The 21,847-nt window shown below is 39.5% G+C and overlaps 2 protein-coding genes across 3 annotated transcripts; one reads left to right on the top strand and one right to left on the bottom strand.

The window, feature by feature from the left end:
• The first annotated feature begins 998 nt into the window (after positions 1 to 998).
• Positions 999 to 9,157, top strand: tsku (tsukushi small leucine rich proteoglycan homolog (Xenopus laevis)). Of its 2 annotated transcripts, none has more exons than XM_041046290.1 (3): positions 999 to 1,262; positions 6,197 to 6,508; positions 6,877 to 9,157. In XM_041046290.1, exons 1-3 carry the CDS (start codon positions 1,248 to 1,250, stop codon positions 7,615 to 7,617), a joined length of 1,068 nt encoding a protein of 355 aa, XP_040902224.1. In that variant the 5' UTR covers positions 999 to 1,247; the 3' UTR covers positions 7,618 to 9,157. The 2 variants fall into 2 exon arrangements, with proteins under 2 accessions (XP_040902224.1, XP_040902225.1); XM_041046291.1 differs by lacking the exon at positions 999 to 1,262 and adding an exon at positions 3,373 to 5,474.
• A 7,539-nt stretch (positions 9,158 to 16,696) lies between these two features.
• Positions 16,697 to 20,725, bottom strand: mmp13b (matrix metallopeptidase 13b). The gene is made up of 11 exons (XM_041047294.1): positions 20,614 to 20,725; positions 20,326 to 20,436; positions 19,869 to 19,996; positions 19,596 to 19,744; positions 19,341 to 19,466; positions 19,081 to 19,236; positions 18,829 to 18,949; positions 18,493 to 18,626; positions 18,239 to 18,398; positions 17,980 to 18,083; positions 16,697 to 17,866 (listed from the first exon to the last, which is right to left on the bottom strand). Exons 1-11 carry the CDS (start codon positions 20,704 to 20,706, stop codon positions 17,766 to 17,768), a joined length of 1,383 nt encoding a protein of 460 aa, XP_040903228.1. The 5' UTR covers positions 20,707 to 20,725; the 3' UTR covers positions 16,697 to 17,765.
• Between the last annotated feature and the right edge of the window lie 1,122 nt (positions 20,726 to 21,847).

Here is a 21,847-nt window from a genome sequence, read left to right as displayed (position 1 = left end):
TATGCTGTACTGTATGGGTGTGTGCTGTGATTCTGTCATGCTCTCATGAGGAAAACAATGGCCGAGGGGGCAGATGAAGAGTGGAGGCCCCTCAGCATTGTGTGAGCAGCAACAGATGTTCACCATAATTCATCACACTTGACCTGTGTGTTTCTGTCCCTCCTTTTTGAGAACTTTGTACAATGTCTGATCTAATAGGATGCAGTTTTATACCTCCACAAGATTTTCTGTGGCCTGCAGCACAGTAATATGTGCAGGACTTGTCCTGTCCTAGGCTGTCAGGCTCTTGTAATATTCCTGTCTAGATGAATGCTAGGAAAAAGCTGATTTTCCATATTTTTAAACTAGTTTTTTCTTCATAACACACTGTAATGGCTTATTTTTAAGTTATATTATGTGAAATATTTTATCAAATTACTTTTAAATAAACCTTTAGGATATGTCTGCAAGATTGTAAAGAACGAGGGTCGAAATGCTGCGAAGGCAGCAGCAGGAAATGTTTTGGTTTCCGCTCTCATTATATCTTTTATCAGTTTCATCAAAATGTGAACGTCAGGCCAAATGTAACAAACCGCCGCCTTGTTGCGCAACAGTGTTTTAGCTTTTGTTTTCGTGAGAGTTTGTTTGCGGCGACTCCGCTAGAGTGCGCGCCGACCAGTGGCTGAGACAGCGGACAGAGCCCGGAAGTTACACGTGTGCGCCTTGAAAAAAAATAAAAGCTTAATATAAGTCAAGGGAGCAAGTTGAGATTATGTAGTTAGAAATATAGTGCCTAACAGACAGTATTTGCTGAGACGGTTTCAGAACATATTCTTTTCTTGTAAATGTTCTGTGTAGCACAGACTGAAAAAAAAAAATCATGTTTTTATTTTATTTTATTATTTTATGTTTTATTTATTTAACGCATGTTTCTGCTCAAATCTCAAGCAGACCCCGAAGTTGCAGCTGAAGCATTTTGTTTTGGAAAACATTGGCAGGAAGTGCTCTTATTTTGTACGCCGGCTGACTTGACCGTGGTAAAACGAGCCGAAGTCATCAGGCAGGACTTCATGGGATGGGTGCAGACGAGTGGGTCCCAGTGTTTCCAGCTCTTGGCAGTTTATTGCGGCGGAGCAGACACACAGAGGGATCTGCGGAGCTCATGTAGCAGTCAGCGGGCAGGCTAACCACCGGGCGGCTCTGCGGGGGTCTGGAAAAAAAAAATGGGAGCGGTGAAGTGAAAAACGGCCGAAGAGCGCACTGTCTGGATGAAAGGCACCAAAGTAAGTTACTCGATACACACGCGAAAGAGAAAAGTAATTAGAGTGGGACAGTTTTTATTCTTTTACTTCTAGTTTTCTGTTCGTCAGAAGCTGTCTGTTAAAGCCTTCGTCTGTCAGCGGTGCAGTTTCGGACAGAGGACCTCTGTGGTCAGATCAGATTTCACGTTTGCCTCTGTGTTTTAGAAACCGCCCCTGTCTGTCCCGACTGAACTGACCAGGCTCTTGTGTGTCGTTACCGCAAATTATCCAGACAGAGAAGAAGAAGAAGAAAAAGAAGGAGAAGAAAAAAAAAACTTTATGGAGTATACAAACTCCTGTGAATGATGCGCGCAGGGGTCACATGTGGAGCTGTGATTGACAGCTGAGAGGGGCGGGGTTGACACTGAAGGTATTATTAAGGAGACTTGGAGACACACATGTGATAATTGTTTAGGATATTTTATCCGGAGAGGCTCCGGTGGAGTTCTCCGCTCTCCGTGGTTTGCCACGTACGGCTGCAGGAAATTTGATCTGCAGAGGTGCCCATGCAGAGACTCTACACCCGCCCCTTATGTTGACTTCCCAGAGCATGGCACGGTGGCTCACTTTGTGGTAATGCATGCAGAGAGAGGAGTGACAAATTTGTCACAGTTAGTCAGACTTTTTATGACACGGGGGGGCGGGATGTCGGCGTTTAAAGCCAGAAAGAAGAGCTCATATGGTTCTTTGGTTGGGAAGAAGTAGGTTTATTGCTTTAGTAAAAGTAGTAATGCTGCAATGTAGAAATACTCTGGTACAAGTAAGTAAGTATGTCCTGACTTCTAAATATTATTTAAGCAAAAGTACAGAAGTATTTGCAGCTGAATTACTCATAGAACATTACTCATAGCGCAGCTGCACAAGCTTTGTCTGTGTTATATCATTGTATTTTATATTATTTTATTATTACTGTTTGGTTACTGTGCAAGATACTGATAACTACTTTATATACTGGCGGACTGGTAATCTATAACAATACATCATACTTTATAAAGTGATCATAGATGTATTTTTATGTAAAATTTTAACTCAAGCTGTCACATAAATGTTATGAAGTAAAAAGTACAATATTTCCCTCTGAAATGTAGTGTAGTAGAAGTATAAAACACCATAATATAGGAATACTGATGTAAAGTACAAGTACCTAAAACTTGTGGTCTTATATAACAAACGTATATGTATACCTCCTCCTCTGCAAGGCGAGGCAAGTTTATTTATATTGCACCATTCAGACACAAGACAATTCAAAGTGCATCACAGAGGCATAGAAATACATTAAGAAGACATTAAGATTATACTCTGGTAAGTGAGACTAATTTTAATATCAACTTCAGCTTATTCTTCTGTGGCAAATAATGAGAACATTTTCAACAGTATGTTGAAAAAATGGATATTATCCCTACAGCCTTCAGTGAAGTTTACCTGTTACACTTTCTCATTGCCAGATTTGGTAATTATATTCAGGCCATGCAGTTAGTAAAACCTCCTGTGAATCTTTCAGCACCGTTTTAATCTTGCTACAATACACTGTGATGGATTCGATCAGTCTCTGTGCTTGTGAACGGATTTATATATAACTACAGGCATCTCATTGCTGCCTAATTGTTTTAAAACACTTAAGTACCATCTATTTAATTTAACCTCACTGCGTCCTCCTCAGTGTCATGCATTAATTTGGCTTAAAAGGATTAGCGTGGCATCCATCTTCTAATTACACAGTTTTCAGCCTTCAACTTGAAGATTAAATTGAGAAAGAGCGGCCTCAGTGACATGAAGAACGCATCAGAGCACTGGAGGATACTAAACCAGCTGAGGGCTCGATGGGGTTACAGATGCAAATTAACGTGTTAAATGGGGGAGCTAAGAAGATATTGTGTTCGGCACATTCACTTTATCTTCTGCTTTAAATGTACATCAAGTTTCAGACTTTTCACTGTCAACAAATTTGCATACAATTGATAAAGAGGAGCCAGCTGGAAGAACTCTTTTATTTGACTTTAGATAAGTCTGTTGCTTGTGGGCAATAAAAGTGGGGCTTTTGACACATTAAGTCATTGTGTGATAAGAGACTGCAGTAATTGGATTATCACATTGATAAAGTTTTGCAAAAGTCTGTACATAGTTGCGAGGCGATAAGTTAAAATTTAGAGAAAATCGTGGCTTAAAAAGCAATCAGCGCGGTATACATTAGCTGTAGATTGGTAAATAAATATATACACAGCTAATGGCTGATGATCCTTACAGGACAGCGGAGGTTGTTATGCTGCTTTCCCAGGATAAAAAGGTGCGAAAAGACCTCTGAAAGTGAGAAGGTGTCGGGGCGTGATTTCACAGGCCTTTGCCAATTGTCCGCTCAGGGGGGTTCACAGCTCTAACTGCCATTGCCGTTGGGTAATTGCAGTAGTTAGAAAGTGCCTGATTTGAAGGCAGCGCCAGCAGCAGTTTGCTGTTAGCTGAGATTTATTGGTGAGAGGCTGAGAGGAACACCTGGTGCAGAGGGTTCACGGCTCTCGCTGAAGCAACAGATGGAGGCAGAGGGATACAAGAGGGGAAGGAGGGACAGATGAATGTGGCCGCAAAACCACACAGCAGGGGGACGAGCTGCTGAAAACCATGGAGTTTGCATGAGGTGAAACAAAATTTGTAATTACAGAGAGGCCTTAATGCCATCGACAGCCAGTGGTTAGCAATACACACAAAAATAGGAGTTTAGCAGTTGCTATAGAAACTGTAGATGTAAAGTTAATTTCTAAAACACTGTGCACGAAATGTGGTTACACCAGACGGCTCTGTCTTTAAAATACAGAGAATTCATTCATCAATTTATTCATCAGCTCCCTCCCCTGTCCTTTTACGTGCTTCATTCCATGGGTGGACTCTTCAGCTTCTGAAGTGCTCAACCAGAAAAAATCTTGTTAATTTTTGTTCAGTGAGTGAAAGATTCGTGTACTCGGCTTAATTTGACACTCATAAAACTCGTCCATTCCTGTTTGGTCAAAACCTGCAGCTTGAGAGATTCTGGCCTTTACAAAACCACTTTTAGTCTCTGGTGCAAAGAAGCACCTTCAGATTCTTGTCTTTTGTGCATTTTTTAATTTGTGTTTAGCAGCAGCTTTTTACTGTTTTTCTTTTTTTGCTTGTTTTCTTTTTCTAAAGTCTCCTTTTCATAAAGTGTAAAGGTAGTGTAAAGTGTTTACACATAGCAATAAAGAATATAACTCCATGTACTTACGTTATCACAAATTGAATAGAACTAGTGAGTGACACACTAAACTAAAACTGTACAGTTGACTACATTCATAAATTATAAGGACCCAGAAGCAGTGAGAAGTTCAAGGGTCAAAACAAAAGAAAGGCTGCACAGAGGTGAACAGCTCTGTGTAAGTAGACTTTGAGCCGTTGGTAATCAGCCTGCAAATGTAGATCCAGGAGTACTATGCAGCTATGCAACCTCATCCTCTTACATAAGCTAAGATAAACAACCTTAACCCCAATTAGATTTATCTGCTAACAGCCTCAGCCTGGGTCGCTGTGTGTGACTTAACTACATACACTAAAAGACAGAATTTAAAACAACTTGAAAGACTGGAGAGCTTTACCAGCCTGCTGCTCTTTGCAAGAGCATACTAATATGTATTTCGTGGAAAAGCTGAACTTACTCATGAAAAATCCTTTTTTTTTTGTTTTTTGGAGCATTTTCTGTGAATTGTGAAGAGAAGTGGTCACAATAAGGCCCTTAAATAATCATTTACAGCAATGCAACAAAATAGTCTTTAAAAAATATACAGTCCTTTATAAGGTTGTGCCAAGTGTCAGCCCAGACAATAATAACAGTTCTATGTCTCCTGTTTAAAAAAATATTTTTGACACACTGTCACATAGTTTGATTAGAGATTGATGTCAGCTTTAAATGCGTCTTTGAGGCTGTAATTGAATTTCTTGGGCGGCTGTAACGCTGTAAAACACTGGGTTGTACTTGACACGCTCTCTGCTGTGTCATGTCCGGGGTGAGCTGACCATGACTTTTCATTTTTACCTGTTACGCAACTGTTAACCTCTGCCCAATTTTCATACTTATTTGAGTGTTGTGTGTGAGTGTGTGTACACGTTACTTAAGAACAGGGTGAACTCTATTCAGCTTCCATTTATACTTAACGGATACACGTAGAGGGACCTAGCAACAGCTGAAAAAGGGTATGAGAGGTTTTCTGATTTTAAATAAAACTGTCTTTTAATTTGCTTATCATACATTTGTGTGTACTATTTTATTCACTTCTTTATGAATATGAATGTACAGGCTTTGTGTCCTTTGGTTTAATTTATTTTTGTTTCATTTTGAAGCTTTCCTTTCTGTTGCTCTTTCAGATGCAATGAGTATCAGACTGTATGGAAGTATATAAGTTGTTTCTCAGTTTGTTTTGTCTCAATGCACTGAGGTTCAGAGGAGATGCTCAGAGAGTGGGCACATTTAATTTTTTTTCTTATTTTAAGATGGAGCCAGAATATTTTAAGGGCCTTGATTTACGATGCACTCAAAGTTTCATTTTTACAGCAATGCACACTCATTGTAGTGAGTAAACGAAGAAAGTGCAAATGAACTCTTTGATCAAAGAAATTAGGTCGCACCCATTGGGAAGCCAAGAGGGAGAGAAACTGGAGCTACTCAAGCTGCATGAAAAAAAAAAAGCTTAAGGTCTTTTCCCAAAGACTTACAAACACCTTGAAGACAGCGATTAACAAAGACAGCTTCTCTAATTTCTAAGGTCGCAAACAAGGCGTTCTGATCTGATCCGGTGATTGAGGTTGTGCAGTTTGTAACCCGAGAGCTGATTCGATGTCAAAGGATGGTTTTGATTAGAAAAAAAACTTTCCGGACGTCAGTGAAATGCAAATAATTTAATTTGTTCTTGTCCCAGGACATAATGGTACTCCTCCTGTGTTTTGGCCTGTCGCTGCTGGCGGCTGTCCAGTCCAGCTCCGTCAAGAACTGCCACCCTGGTTGCCACTGTGAGGTGGAAAGCTTTGGGCTGTTCGACAGCTTCAGCCTGACCAGGGTGGACTGTCGAGGGTTGGGACCCAGCACCACCAGGCCTGTCCCAATCCCGCTGGACACTGCCCATCTGGACCTGTCCTCCAACTCCATGGGCCCGCTCAGTGACACCATGTTAGCTGGTCCAGGCTACACCACTCTGGTCAGCTTGGACCTCAGCAGCAACCACATTACAAAGGTCTGTCTTTTGCTGAAGTCACGTCTAGACCTTATAAAATGAAGCAATCCAACTTTTGAATGAACACATAGCGTGTCCTTTATCATACAAATGAAAAGTTGAATATATAATGAAAATAATTTATCCACTCTCAGTTTCATACACTTACTCAATGCACTCTTTTGATGGACATTGTGTCACCATTGTTAATGAGTTACAATGTGTTTTAAATTTGAATCATGAGAATTTGTTTATACACCTCAGAGAGCAGGACGAATCATTAAAAATATGTTGAAATTATACAACAACGGAAAAGTGAGGGATGTCGAACGTGTCTCAACGTCTCACGTTTCTCTGTGTTAATCTCTTCTTTGCCTTCTCATTTTCAGGTGAGCCCCCGTGCTTTGTCCAAGCTGCGTTACCTGGAGACTCTGGATCTGAGCCACAACAACCTGGACACCCTCCCCCTGAGCTGTTTCTCCGGCCTCCCTCTGGCTGAAGTCGACCTCAGCCACAACAGCTTCCAGGAGTTCGACATGGATGTGTTCGCTACTAAAGTCAATGGTGAACCTGTCAGCGTGGATCTGTCTCATAACAAGCTCACGTCAGTCTCCCCAGCTTCCCATGGAAGAGTATTACACATTCAAAGCTTAAATCTGTCGGCAAACTGGTTGTCGAGCGTACCGAAGCTGGCAGGTCTTCCGTTGAGGTACCTCAATCTGGATGGTAACCCCATCATGCAGATCAAGGAGGGAGCCTTTGCTCAGTTGAAAGATCTGGTTTATTTATCCATCAGCGGCCTCCGTGAGCTACAGGAAATTGAGCCTTACAGCTTCAAGGGCCTCCAGAGCCTCCAGGTTCTGGATCTCTCCAACAACGACAAGCTGAAGACTCTTAGCCCTGCTGTTTTTAGCGGACTAGACTCCCTGCAAGAGCTGAATTTGTCGGGCTCCGGTGTGGCATCCTTGCCAAATAACATGCTGACCCACCTGCCCAGTATTAAGAGCATTACACTGGGACGAAGCATCCACTGCTGGAGGACCCAGAAACAGGGGCAGTTCCACCGGCAGCTGGGTCAGGTCCAACACAACGAGGTTCTGAACTGTAACGTGGAGGGCATCGTGTTGTGAGACTGTGCCTGTGGACGTGGACCGCTCCTAACAGTCCTGATGCCAGAGCTGTGCCTTATCTGCGTTGATATGCAAAACACATTTTTGTGCGTAACTCTCACTCAATTACCTCTGTTCCAAGGGGAAACTTTGGAATATGTGTTAAAAGTTTAATGCAGCCTTCATGAACTCTTGACACAAGTATCTCAAATGCTGTTCCTTTTAGAAACACAGTGGCAGAATGTACAGCATTTTAAAGGAGCACAGATCAATTACTTTTACATCTTAACATACAGTATAGTCTAAGGTCATAGAGAAACTTTTATAGATCCAAAACTTTAAGTAATGTTTGTACTTAATGTGTTTTATTTAAAGTGGGACCACATTTAGTTATTTGCACTTATTCAGGTTGCAGATTTTTTTTTGAATAATGCACTTACACATGGCCAAAATGTCATCCAGTGCGATACAAAAACTTCTGCTGACCACTAAGAATTTTCATTTGACTTTGAATGTGATGCTTTATGGAAACAATTAAAGGAATAGTTCGACATTTTCATGAAATGCACGTATTTGCTGTCTGGTGGAAAGTTAGACGAGGTCATTGATATCACTCTTATATCTGTTTGTTCAGTGTGGAGCTACAGAACTAGGCTAGCTGTTTCCAGTCTTAATGCTAAGCTAAGCTAACTGGTTGGTTATAGCTTCATATTTACCTTACAGACATGAGAGTGGTATCAGTCTTCTTATCTAACTCGCTGTAACAAAGTAAATAGTTTTCCATATTGTCGACCTGTACAACCCAAGGACCAGAAATCATTTATCTAGCGTATCCTGCGTGGGACACTTACAACAAAGACTTGTTACACACACTGTGACAAAAATAGTTGAGGGTAAAGTTCTTTTCATGCCACAGCCACAAAATTACCATTTTATTATTACTTGAATTTCCTTCTAGAAGTATTAGCCCAAATCTGACAACTTGTCCATTGTCTTTGGACAATTTCTCTTCATCCTGACACTAAGTTTGGTGGACAGCCTTTGTAACTTAGGTGCATGCGTCCTTTAATACGACGGTCACTGGTCTGTGTTACGTTTTGTTTCGATAACATCACACCGCTGGATTAAACAAGCTGCGTCCATGTTGACTGGGACTTTATCTTCTGACAAACCGGTCTGCAGCTGAATGAGACAGTTGTTTCAAAACAGATCTGACCAGTGAACTATGACAACTTTCACCTATTTAGTAATGAAGCGATGCCAGTATCTGTTGATATTTAGACACCCAGCTGCACTGTGCTGTCACCTCTAACCTTTCCTTAGCATTCCTGTGGTATTTCTAAGAAGACGATCAGCCTGAAGACTGCATATTAGGGTTTTGAATGTCAGCTGTTTATAAAGGTTTTGGTTTTGAGACCACCTTTTTCAGTTGGTCAAGTGAAAACCCGATGAGCCCAGTCTTGGTGCAAAATTTATATTTGTATGTATGTAACTATATTGTATATAACTTTATATATATATGTAAATGAATCATATGTGTAATAAATGGACTATTCTCACACCTTTGGTCTGAATAACTGCTGTTACTCATGTGCTGTATGATGTAAGAATGGCAACAGTTGCTCGGTGCGTCGGCGAAGCAGCATAAACACACATTAAAATCAAGACCAAATACAAGACAAGATTGTGTCAGCGTCGACACTGCATTCTAACATTTTGCGGAAAATCCTGTTTTTCAAAGCAGTCTGAGATTTTCTATGCACAGGACTGACTCATAGCAGGGTGTGACTCCTTAAAGCTTAGATCTTAGTGGTTTACCCTCACAGCAGTTTCTTCACTTTTTACAACTCAGTAACATATTGTGTATAAAGCTTTTTTTTTTTGCTTTTTTTATTTGAAAGTGTCTGAGTACACAGACTCATACACTCACTTGTGGTCTTGAATGGGCCTTAATAAACACTGAAGTGGGCAGACACGGCAGGGTTTGGCAGGTTACCATGCGACACTGGGCTGGTAACCTTCCAAGGAGGTGGCTGGGAATGAGACTGGAAGAGAAAGGAGAAAGAAGAGGGAGAAAGCTGTGTTTCAGTCACGGCAGCTTACTGATCTGTGTGTGTGTGTCTGGCAATGAGTGTTTGTCCTGTGAGACAGAGAAAACATTCACCCCCCCCCTTTCTGTGACATCTTTAAAACTCTAGAAACAGCCAAGAAAAAAAGGCTGACTAAATCAAGGGACTTTCACAGATTGCATCAGAGTTGGACGGTACATGTTACATCCTGAAAAATGAGCTTAAGAATATAGAGTATTTTTGGTTGGGCTTTAAACAAGCTCAAATTCATCTAGTTGTGTTGTATTTGAGTTTATTTATACCCACGTGTGTTTGTGTGAATGTGACTCTATTCTCTTCAAGTGGGTGGGAGGCTGCCTGAGAGCCCTTGGTGGATTGACCCCATTGCAGAAAACACTTCCAGATGTTTGTGTCTCCTGAGCAGTTGGCATGTTGAGACCTAAGAAACCAAACATCCATCAGTAACTGTCCCGGTTGCATTCAGTAATGTTGATAAAGGCTCACTGCAACACTGGGAAATCGCAAAGACATTCAGGGAATGCAACAGCATAACTAATCAGGTTACAATTCAAAAAGTAAGGAGTTTTTTTTTTTTTTTTACTTGGGTCCCCATTTTTGCCATTTTTTTTTCAAGTCCAGTTTGAATTCCAGTTTTTTTAGAAGTGAAATTGTGTGTTCAAGAATCTGAGTTATGACTGAAATTTCAGAGAAGTCAGAAGAAGAACTTAACCAGAAAGCTATATTGAATGAAAATCAGGTCACATGTTTGTTTACATTTCAGTTTGCTCCCAACAATGGCCCTCTGTTCTGGGACATGCACAGATGTGTTGAAAAGCAGCACAAATCTGTTGACATGCAATCTGTATGAAACATTATAGATGAGAAACTGATTCTGTGGGGCAATTGTTACGCTATTTTACAGCTAGTGAAGGTGAAACAGTTTCCCACAGAACGGGAATCGATAAAGATCTCAACAGAAATGTTGACATTTCTGTTTGATCCAGAACAACAAACTTTGATGAACTCACAAAGCAGTGCAATGACATTTAAACAGAATATGGTTGCCCAACTACAAAGAAAATTTTCATTTCCCATAAAAATAAAGAAACAGACACTTTGAAATACATCCACTGACAATGAAGAAACGTCTTATTTTATCTCCTCATAACATCTTGGTTTTGTGGTTTGAGGTAATATCGCACAAATGCTGTACCTTCAAAAATCTGTCAGTCATAGGAAGAGGAGGCAGTAATCAGGAGAACAAGAGACCTTTTTCAGGTTTCTCTCTGTGGATAAAGTTGAAACTGGGTCAACAGAAACTTTGTGAGAGTGAGCCACGTTTTCAGTAAAGTTTTCAGCTGGTGTCTGAAAACACACACACACACACACACACACATACATATATATATATATATCTTATATGCAAATATTTGTGGTGCAATCGCTATCAAATAAACAACGGTTCACATTTATCCAAGTCTGGACAAGCGTCAACAAGATTTGTTTCTTGAGTCAGCTTTTACCGAAACAGCTTCATCTGTTTTTCTTGTTCTCATGTTGTAATTCAAAGCACACCGGCAGCGGAAAGCGGATTTCAGACATCATAATTATTCTTTATTTTTTGAAAACAACTTAATTCAGGCATGCTGTTTGCATTACGGTGGAGCGGGACATGTGAGTGAGGAAATCAAAAGGTAATCACTTGCTTCTCTGCAGTGGTCTGGCTCTGAGATGTAATTGCTTCAAAGCAGAGGGAAGCTTTGAAGCGTGTATAATTAATTCAGGCAAGCAGAACCAGGGTGTCTTTATTAAGTGCTCTGTTCTTGCTTGAACAACTATCAAACTAATGTAATTTGACCTTCCCTCATAGATCCTCTGGAGGATCAAGCTATCCAAGCAGCTAATTCACTTTGCTTCAACAATGAGCCCATATATTGCTCCATGCAGGGTTTTACTTTTCATTCCTGGAAGAGGCTGTAAAATCCAACAGTGTGTTTTTTTAATAGCAATTTTCGACATTTTTTTTTTGTTTTTGGTAGAATTTAAGAGTTAATAATATGAAGTTTTCATCTGGCAACGGTATTATTGACGTAGTGATGCCCCGAATGCCCTCTGGCTTGTCGTGCCACCGTGACAATAGACACCAAGGCACTGTGTCAGCGTGCTGCAGCTCAGCACAGAGGTTTTGTTTTTCAGACAAACAAAAGATCAGCTCAACTTGTCACAGTTCACAAAGATTTGCTTGTTTTTCTGAGAGCCACTAAAACGCTGCTGAAGTCTGTACCACAGTATGACATTGTTATTTCTTCTGTAAATATCTGCCCAATGCAAAAAAAGTTTTTTTCTTACATTCAGCTTAAACAATGAAAAGGCGACACATTTATGTACGTTTTTTCACACTATATTGTGAGTCAGGTTTGCAAGGTTTACATGAACATGATTGGATTTATAATACATAAATAAAATGTACTGCCTCATTGTAGTTTAAGACAGGAGGTCCCAACCGACATGGGGGTTGTCAGGCACAAGATAAATCTGAGGGATTGTAAGATTATTAAAAGCCTTTGTAAGCAGATAATAAAGATTGTTTATTTTTATACTTACTGCAGGATTTTACCTTTTCAGGCCTCTGAAAGTTACATTTAAAGTTAAAGGTTTTTGGCTCTTTCTTTGTCACAACCCAAAGACAAACACTGCTTTGTTTCTAGGGGTCAGAGTCAACTTTGGGAGCCACTGGTTTGTGGGATTTCATTGTAAACCAAAAAAGCTGCCGCTGTGGCATGGCTGAAAAATCTCACATCAGCAAAAAGTCAAACTTAACAGAAGGAATAAACATCTCTTCACATGGACCCATGCATTATAAAAACTGCACCATGACAACTCTACCATTACAAAACTATCCCAACTTGTTTAAATGTCACCTCCACCTTGAGCCAAGTCAAGTTCAGATATTCCTGATCTTACAAGCAGTAACTAATGGTGGCAAAGTCACCAAGGTCAAGCTATTTTATAACAGGACTGACTTACACATCTTGTCCAAATGTCCATGTGAATCTGACTCACCCAGACTGTTTAAAATAATTCTTTATTTTTCCATGTCTCTCTTAAATACCAGAGACAGTGTGCTGCGTCCACATGTCAGTAGGTTATGTTGCAAATGAAGGTGGAGCATTGTTTGCCTTCATATAGCAACATTGTCAGACCACCACATATTGTACAATAGTAACTACACCTTGTTCCTACACTTTCAGGTTATCAGTAGCTGGATCTATAGCCTGTGACATGAGGTATGTGAGAGAAAAGCATGACTTTGCTTGTCAAAGAACAAATTCTGGATCATATTTCTCTCACTGACACCTTGGCTTATTTCTATTTTGGCTTACACTGTATTTTTTTCAAACACATAGTATACTATAGTCATTAGAAATGGACATATTCATACAAAATTACAGTTGGAAATGAAAATATCCAGTGGGATTTTAAATATCTCCATTCATGAATTTGACTTTTAGATTGACTGTTGTGGGAAATAAATCCAAATAGGGAAATTGTCTGTTCACTAATTAATTCTGTTTCACATGTTTTATATAACATTTTAGGAAAGAAAATATAGCTCAAAATCCATTGTATCTTTAACATATATACAAACCATGCAGTCTTCTCACTGAAGGCCTTGCTTTCCTGTATTTACAAAGATATTTGTAATATTTGTTAAAAGCTTGTGTAGTTAATTATTTTCCATGAGATGAGGTATCAAATACCTGAAGTTGTAGACTTATGTTAACATAATCTAATCACAAAACACTGCTGAATGATTTGCTGTCACTCCAAAGACATAGCATCAGTTACTGAATTTATGGGTCACTTTTAAGACTCTGCCCTGGGTCGTATCTGGTCTGATTTACTGATAGTCATGGAATGACACAAAACAGATCCTGACTTCCCTCACATTCCAGCATCTAGGCGGAAGAAAAACAGAGACCATGCCTTTTCAGCAAAGAGGTGGCAGCTTTATAAACACTGCGACTTCAGAGTTTGTTCTATTCTGCTCAGGGAAAAACGGAGGAATTAACAACAGGCAGATGAGACAAGCTGCACACAGAAGGTGACAAAAAATGATAAAGGTGGAGCATGAGCTGGACAGATACACATAGGAAGATAATATTTGCCACCATCAACAAACACTAAGCTCACTCACAAAAACAGTCATCAGCACCATTAAAACTAAGTAAACAAGACTCTTACCTGCCCTGAGGATGTTGCATGTATCTGACCTGCACTCTAATGCTATCTTTAAAATGTGTTTGTTAGAGAACACAAAGTGAGCACAAAGACAAAATTAACAACCTGATACACTGCTTAAGTCAGCACTAGCACAAACAATAGCTGTGTTTCATAAAAAGAAAATAAAAGAAATTTCTTTCTTGGTGATCCATAAACTTTGTTGCCTGCTCACACTCAGTGTAACCAACACAGTGTAGGAACAGCAGGAGTCTTGCATCACCACTTCTCATATCGGTGGTCTAAGGAGGGAGTTTCCCCACAGGAAAAGGGATATATCCTGATTCTGTTGCCCTCTCTGTCATGTTTCTCCATCTGGTTTCCATCAGGAGCTGCTAGGCTGGACTATGCAAAGGTTTTCCTCAAAGGAAACCACCTTCTTTCCCCTTCCAATGCCATTTTTCATTGACCTCTTTCAACTTTCTCTGTCCTTGCTCTGCATTTGTCATAGTGTTAATGTGCTGTGGTGCTTAAACAGAGACAGAAGACTAAGTCCTGTCAAATATAATTGGAGTAAATTAAAACGGCAAATGAATTTAAAGAAGTGGTTAAACATGAAATCAAAACAACAAAACACAAGATGTGAATGAAAACATTGTGGTTCTAGGTTCTGGGAGCTCATTTCAGTCTAGGAACACTCACAGGCCAAAGCACACCCACCTTCTCTCGAGTTTTGGCTGCAGGATCTAAATCCTCAGCTCCCAGAGCAGTGAATGCTCTGTAATGAAGCTAAACATTGACTTAGCTGTACTTTAAACAGCAGCATCAGCTCATGGTCTTGTAACCAGCGGAAAGACATTAGAATTCAGGATTTATGATCTCTCCATTTGGCACCAGATCAAATCCTCCTTGTTGCATTTTGAATGAGTTGAAAGAGTTGGTTATGGTAATGACTCCTGGCTGGTGCAGGATCAGAGAAAGGTGCACAACTGTGACTGGAATAAGATTTAAAAAAAAAAGAGAGACTTACATGACCTCTAAATCCACACGGGCTAAAAGTGACTTCATTTTTTATCTTCCTCTGTTGCACTGCTCGACCAAAGTCAGAAGTCAAGTCAATATCAAAAGTTACTCAATTTCTGCAAAAGAGTAAGATCATGCCATCAGCAAATGCTTAGAGACAAGATACTGTCCAGTTCACTTTTCCCAAGGAGTGAAAACACTAACAAGAATCCTTGCACTGAAATAAGCATTTATTAAATGTTTTTAATAAATGCTTGCAATGTTTATATGTCTGTCTGGCAGATTTTGTCACTGCAATAGAGTCACAACTGTGCAAGGTGCATGTCACAAAACCTCATAAATGTGTACTTGGGAATAAAAATGAAGGTTGAGTTCGCAGATGGGTGTGGTCTGACCTATGAGTACAGAGTACTCATGTAATAATGTAGTAATGACTACTCAGTACTCATGGGTCTGACCGTCAACATGTTGATGGTTGTTGCTGGTAAGATCCCATCGCAAGACGGTCTCTAGTTTCACTGTTTTCTTTCTCAGGTCTCTCTCCGCTTTTTCAATTGCTCACTGCAAAATTACAGTTCTCACTCAGACATTCAAAAGCTAGAGTGCCATGAAAATGTGGAGCATTATTTCTGACACATGCAAATGATCTGATAATCTTAGTCTTATTTGTTTTTTTTGTTTTTTTTTTTTTAAAAGACCAAAGTAAAAAGGCCTCTGACTCTTAGATTCATCATCCGTGTTCCTGTAAACCGGAGCTTAGACTTTCAAAGTCAACATCAGTGATGAACACACAGAATTTGAGAGCCGCCGACAGAGCCTACACCACGCAATACCTCGGAAATGAGCAAATGAGGTGACTGCTTCACTGCACTGTAATTACATCCACATGATTGGGCCTGTGGATTATGCTGCTTGGCTCAAGCTATGCTGTTTCCTAAACTTCAGCTAGAGATACTTTACTGACCTTTCAAAACTGGATTGCTCACAGCGCACAAATTTTTAATTTCCATAGAACATCTCACATATCCTTATACTTTCTGTTTGGATAACTTTATTGCTACAGATTTATATTGCTACAGTATGCTGGTGGATGAAGATACTCAGTGTAATGGCCCTTTATTAATGTGATTAGTGCTTAGTCTGTTTGATGTGTGGTATGCTGAGATTTAATGTGGCCAGAGCCAAAGATTTTCCCCAACATTTGTTGTCCTAATGAAGCATACAGTCATTTTTATTTTTATTTTTTTCGAACTCAGGAAGGGAGCCAGAAGCTCCAGGGTTTGGAGACCTAAGCAGTGGAATATTGTCACTGTGTTAAATATTATTTCTGTATTACAGTTGCTTAACCTGATCCCGGAATTGCTGTCAGGATTCAGTTGAAATCAGCAATATTTTGTACAGGACCTCTATGTACTCAAACAGTTGATAAGAGTGCTCTCTAGTGGAAGAAGATGGTAACTAGAGGATAGAGGTTCCTGGGTTGTAGTTTCAAAATTAGTATTATTAGTATTGTTAACGTTATATTGGTGGTGCACAGTCAAATTCATCTATCTATCTATCTATATATGTATATATATATATATATATATATATATATATATATATATATATATATATATATATATATATATATATATATATATATATATAGAGAGAGAGAGAGAGAGAGAGAGAGAGAGAGAGAGAGAGAGAGAGAGAGAGAGAGAGATTTAGATATACTGATGTAATAATATTATTAATTTAATAATACTCAACTTTGTTGAGAACTGTTCAATATAACACTGGTCCATAATATCATGCATTTTTGCCATAATAAGTCAACAACCATCTCTGAGGTTGATAGTTGGCTCCAGGAAAAAAAAATCACAAATACTTGGAAGAGGATCAGGAATAAAACCGCTTTCCAAAACCTTTCAAGTCTCTTGTCTGACTGAAGTTCATTACACATGGTCAGTGCACTGTGTGCAACCATGCCGTCTGTGAATGGTGGCAAGAGCCCAGCCACATTAACATTATTTAGCCAATCTGACTTCCCACACAAACAAACAACTAGTAACAAAGTATAATGAAGTTTGAGTTAAAATATGTGCATGTTGCACGTTGTGTTGCATGTTGTGTGCAAGGAAGACACACAACTTTATTGCCCTGATCAAAGACAACACACATTAAATTCATTTCACATATTTTTTTGGAATAAATCATTTGTCAACACTTTAGAAAATACTGACAATAAAATTCACAGAAATGTTTCAGTGCTAAAATGACATCCGATGAAAAGCAGTATGTTGAAAAATAAATGTGATAATAAATTAAGTGCAATCTGCCTCAAAATGCTCTTTCAAAAAGGTGACAGGAGCAAAGCTCTTTAACACTGACGTTATTAATACAGCTTTACTTTACTCTCTGCTTCTATAAATCGTAAAACTTACAAAAGCACTTTGTTGAAATACTAAAACATTAGTGTAACAAGAAGTTAAATAATGAGCTCACAGACCAACTGTCACTGACAAGAAACTTAACCTGCTAAGGATCTTGTGTCTTTTTGTACAAATTTAGAGTTGTAAAATAAATAGCAATAATCTAGTAATCTAGTATATAAACGAGGAATTTTCCAGCATTCTGTGTCTGACAAATTACGTGACCTACATGTGTCCAGCACTGGTAAAACTAAAACATTTTTCTTATGTTAACTCTTCCCTGCATGCATTCATTTCCCTGCTCATTCACTGCACTGCATCCTGTCTCATTTTGAAGTGTCTGTATGTTTGTGTATATTAAGTTTGTAGTCATTTGCCATGTGGCCAGCTATATTTATACATGTTTCTAAGCCACAGCTGACAGTCACAGACCATCTTATCAGCAGTTGAGAATGGAGTTGGTCCTCATGATGCGTATGACCTTCTTTGAGGCATAGCTGTACTCATACTGCATGTGTTCATGGAAGAAATACAAGAATCCTGAAAGAGAGCAGAGAGGGGATAAGTGTTAGAAAATTCAACACAGAGGAAGTGTTGGAAAAATACCCCTTTTGAATGTTCACGAAAAAATGGGACTCAAGACTTCACGGTACCATAGTGGTAAACGGCAGCATCGACCTCATCATCCATTCCAGGAAAATCGTCCTCAATGGATCGTGGGTAGCCACTGTCCATGGTGCCTGTCGCTTCATCGTAGCTGTGGGTGACAAATAACAGCAAAATAGTGTTGATGAAATACAAGATTACATTTGGCAAGAATGACTCAAGCAGTCTTTTTTAACGAATATTGTACTGTACAGATTTAAAGGCTTTTAAACTTTAAAATAAGTGAGATGTGTAACATCTATAGACCTCCAATAGTCTTCATCGGTGAAGAGCAGAGTTTTTCCTGAATCTCTGATGTACACAGCCGCATCTATTTTCCTTATGGTCTTGGGAAGGCCGAGTTTGTGTATGTACTTCGGATAACCATCCACAAGGTTATACCCATTCAAAGCCCACATTCGGATCCCTGTGGAAACACAAATAAATCAAAGTCAAAATAAAATAAAATAAAATAAAATAAAATAACAACACCTGCACTTGAAAAAAAAAGAGTCACTCACCGCTGAATATGATGACTAGATCCTTTTCTGGGTTCTCGTAAGCTGCGTCCACCTTGTTGGGTAAAGAGGGCCATGTGGACTTGATCAATGTCTGCTCAGGCTCTGGCATCTGAGGATGGAGACGCCAGTAGAATCTGCAACAAGGTGCAAAATGTTAACAAAATAAAGCACAAACTGATTCACAAATCTCAATGACAATACAAGGTGAATATACAGAGCTTTTTTTTTTTTTGGGTAGACTTTGGACAGGAAAAGATTAGATTTTCAGTCTAGTCTGTGATGATTTAAGATCTAAAGTTGATATATTTGTATGAACCATCATGGCTCTTCCTGTACCTGTCTTTGAAGATGATGGTCTCCCCTCTGAGCTCTGTGGCAGCATCAAAACTCAGCATGGGGTCACACTTGCTTGGTGCATCAGGTCTTGGCTTCACTTTCTTTGGGTTTGGGTTTGGACCTGTGATTGAACATCCTGCATTAATGCACTGTTTTCAATGACAGAAATATTCAAATTTGTAGGTTTCACAAAGCATCAATAGCTGTGATTTGGCTTGTGAACTTAAAACGCAAAATTGTGTATCTTCCCACCATAGAGAGCTTGGATGCCTTCAATGTCATCTTCAGACAACGGGTAGGTGGTGGTGTAAGTGTAGATGGGATACATCAGGGCACCTGGGTCTGCGGAGTGGGACATACCGAGGGCGTGGCCCAACTCATGGGCTGCCACTATAAACAGGTTGTAAGCTGTAGAGAAAAGATGTTCAGTCAAAATACTGTTCAGATAAGTGGTAGTCATTGCACTACAATATGGTGACTTTTGTTGAACACTTGTGCATAATCTTTTTTACCTGATGAATCTTTGGTCCAGTGCTCGTCCTCATCAAAGTGAGTGTCTCCTCCGATGCCTTGGCCTGGTGGGTAGGCATGAGCCAGCAGTCCATTAGGCCCGTCAAATGGGTTGTAGTCTCCGTGTTCTGCAGAATATTGGACAAAGAATATTTAAACTATCATACTGTCTCCTCTTTAGAGGAAATAATTACCCTTTCAGCCAGTGTCAAGCACATATACAGTGTATCCAAGTTAACATTGTAGGTTTATTGTACCTTTTGATCCAAAGCTGATCATAATGTCAGCATTGCCATTGTGCAGCTTCTTAAAGGTCAGGGGAGTTACATCAGACCAAACATTCAGCGCTCTGCGAATGGCCCTGTCTACGTCAGACTTCTTCAGATCTGGTGTATAATTCAAGATCCTGAAACATCAGGGAATCAAGGATAAGGTAAGTGGCTGACTATGAAAAGTTCCGCTCTTTTTAAAACATTTTTTTTTTTTGCCAACATTTGCATCATATTCACAATTGTCATTTTAATGCATACCTGAATGTGACGTTGTTGTTTTGCCATTTGAGATGTCGAGGGAAGTGGTTGTACTCCCCGATGTCAGGGACACCACATCTGGCCTGCTGCATCAGCTCCAAAGTGCTGTCATCCAGATTCCCTGTCACCTTCAGAGGCGGAAGAAATGGGAAGAAAATATGTGTCACCACAGTAAGAAAGAAATTGTCAATAAAAGTACTTATTACCAGATTTAATCCTCATCAAGTTTCTAGCTTGTGGTTTTCTTTGGAAATTATTGGTGTCATTTTAATATCTAATAAACCTTTAAGGTGTATTTTCTTTTGAGGTTGTCATTTCCAATTCAGCACATGCACCGATTCAACTTCTTTCCCACAAAATCAACAAAACCACAATTGCAGATCATAATGAGATACTGAGGAAAGATCACCCTTAAAACAAAAAACGGTATAATGAGACATTTTCCTCATCTGGTCACCTTGAGTTTGTAGAATCTCTGCATCTCCTTGACCTTGGACTCAAAGGCACCTGATCCCTTCTGTTTCCCTTGAAGACCAGCTGGCAGACCATAGAAGCGACGAAGGTATTTCTGTTTGAAAGAGAACAAAATCTGAGAGTCTGATTCACACAGAGGCATGAAAAATGAAGATCAGATTGCTCCATTTTAGACTGTGGGTAATCTGAAGATTACTGATTATACAAAAAAGCCAATTGAAACCAGTTTACAAGACTAAACAATGTCTGAATGAGAGACTTCCGATCTTACCTCTGCTAAAAGCCAGTTGTCTTTGTCCTCAGACGGCAGAGGCAAAGCGGAGGAGTGAGCGACCAGCGCCAGCAGCAGCAGCAAAGCTATCATTGTTGTTGTCTCTGTGTTGTCCAAACCAGTCATTGGTGTCAAGAAGCTCTGAGGGGTATTTATAGTGTTTTGGGCCCACGTTTTTTTTTTTTTTTTTTTTTTTTTTTTCTTCAAAGGGGCTTAGTGATTCATGTGAAAGCACCTTGCCACTTCCTCCTTTGCATATCCAGAATGTGCTTGTATCTGTAAAACTGCACCGTGGTTTGTTTGTGGTCTGAGTGTACTCCTCTGAAGCCACGTAAAATGCAATGATAAACATTTCCCAAATTACCATGACTTAAGGAGTTTGCCAATAAATTCACTGGAAATGTCTGTGAGGCAAAACATCTTTACGTCTTTTCCTGTTGCAGGTTTAAAAGAAGTAGAAATCACATTGGGATTAATAAGGATGTCACATCATTAGTTACTATTTGTCCATCTTTTTTAAGTTGGAGAAAAAAAAAGGAAAAAAGAAGCCTATACTATAAAAAATAGGGAATTTTGTGAATACATTTCTGCTGCTGCTTGTCTCATGATAGTCATTCTGTGTCTTGTTATTTTAAGGTGAAGACGTCTCAGGATACGTGACTAACAAACACGTTGATATAATGAAAGAGATGACGAAAACATGAAATATAAATGCAAAACGAGTGATTTACATGTTCTTTATGATAAATGTCCCTCCTGGGGATTGTTTGGCAATAATTACAACCAGATGCTCCTGAATTAAGTGTTTTCCTGTTTCCATTTGCAGTCGTATCTGATTCAGAGTTACCAGCACTCCAGAAAATATAAATGATAAGATACAGCTGAAATCCTGGTGTTGCCAGTGAGGAAAAACTGTAGTCGGGCTAATCAAATAATGATTAACAGCCTATCACATGTTTCATGTTTAGAAGCACAAAGACCACACTACTTACTCATAAATGTAACTAGACACGGCAGTGACGTTCTTTGTTTGGTAATCATCTGACTTTTCATCTGGTTCCACCAGCAGGTCAGATTTTTCACATCAAGTGATTCATCTCAACAACTGTTGGACTATGAACTGCCAAATTTGCTACACAGAGCTGTGTAGCTATCCGTCAGTCCCTGGAGACAGGGCAGGTAAAGACACGCTGCCTATTACTGCTTTAACTCCATCAGTGTCTGTGTGAGACAA

Source organism: Toxotes jaculatrix, chromosome 9 (genome assembly GCF_017976425.1).
Source record: "Toxotes jaculatrix isolate fToxJac2 chromosome 9, fToxJac2.pri, whole genome shotgun sequence".
Lineage (NCBI taxonomy): Eukaryota > Metazoa > Chordata > Actinopteri > Toxotidae > Toxotes > Toxotes jaculatrix.
The sequence above is the reverse complement of the archived record's forward strand: the minus strand, read 5'-3'. Positions and strand labels throughout refer to the sequence as shown.